Here is a 6000-nt window from a genome sequence, read left to right as displayed (position 1 = left end):
TCCCAGACACTGTTCCGAGAGGTGTACTGTTTTTCCTCCCTGTAGATCTTACATTTTATGAGGGACCACAAGTTCTCTATGTGGTTCAGATCAGGTGAACAAGGGAGCCATGTCATTAATTTTTCATCTTTTAGATCTTTACTGGCCAGCCACGCTGTGGAGTAGTTGGATGCATGTGATGGAGCATTGTCCTGCTTGAAAATACTGTACCACTGCTTGAAGAAGTTGTCTTCCAGAAACTGGCAGTAGGTCTGGGAGTTGAGCTTCACTCCATCCTCAAACCGAAAATGTCCCACAAGTTCATCTTTGATGATACCAGCCCATACCAGTACCCCACCTCCACCTTGCTGGCATCTGAGTCAGAGTGGAGCTCTTTCTGACTGGCTCTCAGCCTTTAGTGATTCAGCCTCTGGCCCATCCATCTGGCCCATCAAGAGTCAATCTCATTTCATCAGTCCATAAAACCTTTAAAAAATCAGTCTTAAGATGTTTCTTGCGCCCAGTCATGACGTTTTATCTTATGTTTCTTGTTCAAAGGTGATAATTTTTCAGCCTTCCTTACCTTGGCCATGTCCCTGAGTATGGCAAACCTTGTGCTATTTGATACTCTAGTAACATTGCAGCTCTGAAATATGGCCAAATTGGTGGCATATGGCATCTTGGCAGCTTCACGCTTGATTTTCCTCAATTCATGGGCAGTTATTTTGCGCCCTTTTTGCCCAACACGCTTCTTGCAACCTCGTTGGCTATTTGCCATGAAATGCTTGATTGTTCGGTGCTCATGCTTCAAAAGCTTGTCAATTTCAAGACTGCTGCATCTCTCTGCAAGACATCTCACAATTTTGGACTTTTCAGAGCCCGTCAAATCTCTCTTCTGACCCATTTTGCCAAAAAAAAAGGAAGTTGCCTAATAATTAAGCACACCTTATATAGGGTGTTGATGTCATTACACCACACACCCCTCATTACAGAGATGCACATCACCTGATTTACTTAATTGGTAGTTGGCTCTCTAGCCTACACAGGTTGGAGTAGAACAACATGTATAAAAAGTATCATGTAATCTAAACACTTATTTGCCTAATAATTCTGCACATAATGTATTGTGAAGTTTCCACAATTAGTGATGGTTTGGGGAGCCATGACATCTGTTAGTGTAGGTCCACTGTGTTTTATCAAGACTAAAGTCAGCGCACCCATCTACCAGGAAATTTTAGAGCAGTTCATGCTTCCCTCTGCCGACAAGCTTTTTGGAGATGGAAATTTCATTTTCCAGCAGGATTTGGCACCTGTCCACACTGCCAAAAGTACTAATATCTGGTTTAATAACCACAATATCACTGTGCTTGATTGACCATCAAACTCGCCTGACCTAAACCCCATTGAGAATCTATGGGGTATTGTCAAGAGGAAGATGAAAGGCACCAGATGCAACAATGTAGGCAAGCTGAAGGCTGCTATCAAAGCAACCTGGACTTCCATAACACCTCAGCAGTGCCACTTGCTGATGGCCTTCATGCCACGCCGCATTGATGCTGTAGTTCATGCAAAAGGAGCCCCGATCAAGTATTGAGTGCATTTTGTCAAGACCCAGGACCGGTATTCTCCGCTCCAGAATTTCACAGACCTGGCCTGGTCATGTCAGGGGTTAACTCCCATCAGCCTCATTCTGGTTTCAGGAGACACTATATATGGTCTCTGAACCTGAATTCCTGTGCTGGTTATAGTTTTCCTCTGCAGTCTGTGACTTGCTCTGGTGAGAATTCCTGTTTGATCTGATTCCTTGTTACCGTACCTTGACCTGTACCCTCCCCCGTTCGTCTCTGTTATTTGTATTTCCCTCTGCATACCTGGTCTCCCGGCTTCCGACTCGATTCCGTTTTCTGGCTTGATTTCTATCCTCCCTTTGCTGTGACTTGACCCTCCTGCTTAGACCCTGACTGTTTCACTACTCTTTTGTGCCCTGGTGGTTTGCCTGTTAACTGCCTGCTGAAGTTACTCAGCTGTACTTCAGCTGCCTTTCTGTTACAGTGTTACTTTGACTCTCCTTCAATACTCTGATGCCACCTAGTGGGGAATACGCTGTACTACGTCTCACTAGCCCTTGGTACAGCGGGACACATTTACTGTACATACTTTTCAGAAGGCCATTTCTGAGTTTAGAATAATTTTTTCAGTTGGTCTTATATAATATTCTAATTTTCTGAGATAATGACTTTTGGATTTTCATTGGTTGTAATCAATAATCATCAACATTAACAGAAATAAACACTTGAAATAGATAACTGTGTGCAATTCTCTATATAATGTGTTTCCCTCTTTGTATTGAATTACTGAAATACATAAACTTTTTGATGATATAGATGATATCTTCATTCGTGGAGTTGCATTAGTATATGTATATATATATATATATATATATATATATATATATATATATACACACATATACATATATATATATATATAGACTTGAATGAATGCCTGCAAGAAAACAGAACTGGAAAAGGCATTTTCTATATAATTTATGCCTAATATTGAAATTGTATGTATTAGAATTAGTTATCCCCAACACTTTAGATTCAATATATATGTAAGGTTTTATACAACTGAGACAATGGATATACATGACATTGGGTAGAAGGAAATAGAAGAAAAACACGAGTATTTTCAATATTCATAGATGTTGATGCTTTCAAAATAACCTTTGCTTCCAATGGGTGCATCATTACGTATCAATATTTAATATGATAATTAATTTATTAATAGCAGATGCGAAGACACATCTATTATAGATATGTACAGCTGGCACAACCTATAGATCTATCAAGGTGATAATCCATTTTCAATGCCCTCCGGTGGCAAAGTTCCAAGTACGATGTCTGCTTTCCTTAAGAAAGTTGCTTCAATGTCGCTCTGGAACTTTTTCTGAAAGAGAAATGATAAACAGATAAAGTTTCCTTGTGCAATTATTGGTGATGACAAGCAGACAAGACTGGTACATGGAAATTGTGGGCTAATCACTTTCAATTGATTAAGACATCTATCCAGAAAAGCCTTTTTTTTAATTTGTGTATTGACTTGTCACGAAGGATTCTAAAGAAAAGGTTGTACATGGACATAACTGTATATAAAGCCATTGACGTCTGCATGTAATTACAAGATTATATGACAGGAGGAAACCACTCAAAGCAATGATTTAATATAGTAATGCTTGGTGCGTGTGATGTTTTTCTATTAGTATCTAAATGTAAAATATACACAACCAATTCACCATTAAACAGTATGTTTTTTCTTTAATCAAAGTAGGTAAGACATTTTGTGTTAGTTATTTTTAATACAACTTTATGGTGATTATAGATTGGCTTTTATTATGCATTTATGCAGCTCTTAGGAAGCTTAATAGCTTATTACATTCTATGATTGAGCACGTCTACAGTATAGAACACTAATAAGTCAATGTAATACCAGCAGCCAATTGTGTGACCTAGAATTTTATTATAGCACCTATATAAAAAGACTCACAAATCAAATAGAAATCATCAATCAATTTACTTTACTGATTGCAAATATAATGCACAAAAGAAAAACGCAGGTAAACGATTGAAACTCCACTAGTACAGAAACCATACCCAAGGTCATATGAACATATTAGATGAATATTGCGGGAATGAAGTGAATGTATCAAAGGTCTTTCCTGACGTAATAAAAGCTGTCAGCAAATATACAGTGCAAATACAGCATACAGTATAATATGACACAAAGTGCATCATGCCCGAGATTCAGAAAAAGCAATGGAAAAGTGTACGCCGCTATAAGGAAAAGGAAGTAAGGGAAATACCAAAAATATATGGAGCTGTAACTTCTGAATATAGAAAAACTTCAATTTGATTCTACTTAGGTGTTCAGGCTTATTGGAGTGTAATACACGATAGAAGTGTTCAAACAACATTCCACCATCAAATGAACACCAAGTCCAGTTCTTTAATATCACAGCATTTCAGAGTTGAACATTTAAGGCTGAAATGACACAGTCAGTGCATGATACATGCTGCTCTTTAATCCCGTCATGACCTATGATATACCAGTATGTCATAGGTTGTGTCTTTCCCTCTAATGCGGACTCACACAGTGAGCCCACATGTTTCCCTGCACATGTTCACAATTAGGAGGGAAGCTCTGCGTCACTGAAATATAGGTGCTCAGGGAAAAAAAGGGACAAAATATTTCTGCCTTCTTATCAAACTTCCTTTCTTTGGTCGGTTTCCCATATATACTAACCACGGTCACATGAGCACTAACTATATGCATCCCCGGTCCAACCTTCAGCATGTCCATGCTAGTATAAGATATGCATGTCTCTACAAATCTATGTATTTAATAAGTGGAGTGTTTCTCCTCTGTACCACGGAAGTGTGTTACAATATTGATAGGAGACGCCTTTACCTTTTCGGTACTCTCTATGATGTCATTGATTTACTTCCATGAATGTTGGAAACTGTAATCACATTTTGTCAATTTTGTATATATGATATTGATTTTTTGTTTCTGTTATCATGTTCAGATAAAATAAAGTCCAGTCTGACGAAGGCCTACAGCCGAAACGTCGACTTTTTTGGACGAACCATATTCCATAAATTTCAGCACAATTTGATCAATAAAAAGAAATTTGCATATGAACAGTTGCACGATTTTTCTTATTTGGGAGTAATAGTGTGCCGGGATATTCTCTATTTTGTCCCTTTTTTTCCCTGAGCACCTATATTTCAGTGACGCAGAGCTTCCCTCCTAATTGTTTACGTTTTTTTGGCTCTTGCTCCTGATCTCCCTCTCCAACATTTGTTCAAATGTCACAACAAAATTTTTCAACTTTTTCTTATAATGACGAAGAAACCTCTAATATAGTCTCCAAAGTTACTACCTCCAGTAAGTTCTTGATGATACCACCTGAGGAGCTACGAGGTAGAGACTACGAAAAGGAGCTCCAAAGACAAGCTGCACTTGACCTCCACCTAGTGACTCTAGCGGAATATCACTGCACGAAAAGGATACCTAGAGGCCTAAGGGTATCCCTCAGACCGACCCTCTTCTCAGAAAATCCTCTTTTTTGTGATAAATTCGAAGCCATTTTAAACAAGTGCTCTATTGATATAATCACATTAACAATAGAATTTTTGCAGAAGGAGATTCAGCAAGTTACTGAGAGCATAAAGTTCACAGAAGAACAACTCAAACAATCTTTATCAGCATCAGATTTGGATCAACTGAAGACCAAGGCCAACGACTTTATAACCAACTTCCGCAGTAATCTTGAAACAAAAAAACGACAAACATTTTTTCGTGACCAAGAAGACTACGCCAAGGGCACTGTATACCGATGGCGATCTGGAGAAGGATTCAGATTCCAACGTTCATACAGACATGGAGGATATGCCTCCACCAGCGATTCAGAAGGCGACTATGGTACATCCCGCCAGCAACCGAGTTTTTTAGAACAACTCAGACCACCAGTAAGAAGACAAGGCGGCGGAAGAGGAGGATATTCGAACAACAGAGAGGGCAGGATATGGACTCGATTCCAGGTAACACCAACCTTGTCCTCAACATCTCTTCTTACAACCTATCGCCCGCCGAACATTTAGTTTTACAGAAGGGTTTATCCTTCAGTCCCACCTCACGGTATGATACTTTTCAGGTAGAACAGGAGCTCAATCAATTCTTCAGATCTCTTAGACTGAGGGTACATTTTGGTAGTGATAACCCAAGACCTGAGCCTCCACTGAGTGGTAATGTCTGCTTTGATCCTAAAAACCTTGGCCTGACTATTGCCAGTACCTACATGCCACCATGGCACTACCATCCAGTGGAGACATTTATTTCATTGGTCAACAGTGAGGTTGAGAAACTTAACATGAATATACACAAAGGTGAATTTCAGTTAAACCATAACCTGAGTATTGAGGAATCCAGAGCCATACAAAATTTGAGGGATAACAAGAC

General features: G+C 39.1%; 1 protein-coding gene across 1 annotated transcript in view; it reads right to left on the bottom strand.

The window, feature by feature from the left end:
• Window positions 1–2571: 2571 nt before the first annotated feature.
• Window positions 2572–6000, bottom strand: part of THEMIS (thymocyte selection associated) — a 154632-nt gene continuing 151203 nt past the window's right edge. The window contains exon 6 of the mRNA XM_075338277.1: window positions 2572–2928. Coding sequence (XP_075194392.1) covers window positions 2906–2928 — 23 coding nt within the window. The 3' untranslated portion in view covers window positions 2572–2905. The remainder of the gene's footprint in view (window positions 2929–6000) is intronic.

The sequence above is a fragment of the Anomaloglossus baeobatrachus genome, chromosome 3 (genome assembly GCF_048569485.1).
Source record: "Anomaloglossus baeobatrachus isolate aAnoBae1 chromosome 3, aAnoBae1.hap1, whole genome shotgun sequence".
In the NCBI taxonomy this organism is placed as follows: domain Eukaryota; kingdom Metazoa; phylum Chordata; class Amphibia; order Anura; family Aromobatidae; genus Anomaloglossus; species Anomaloglossus baeobatrachus.
The sequence above is the reverse complement of the archived record's forward strand: the minus strand, read 5'-3'. Positions and strand labels throughout refer to the sequence as shown.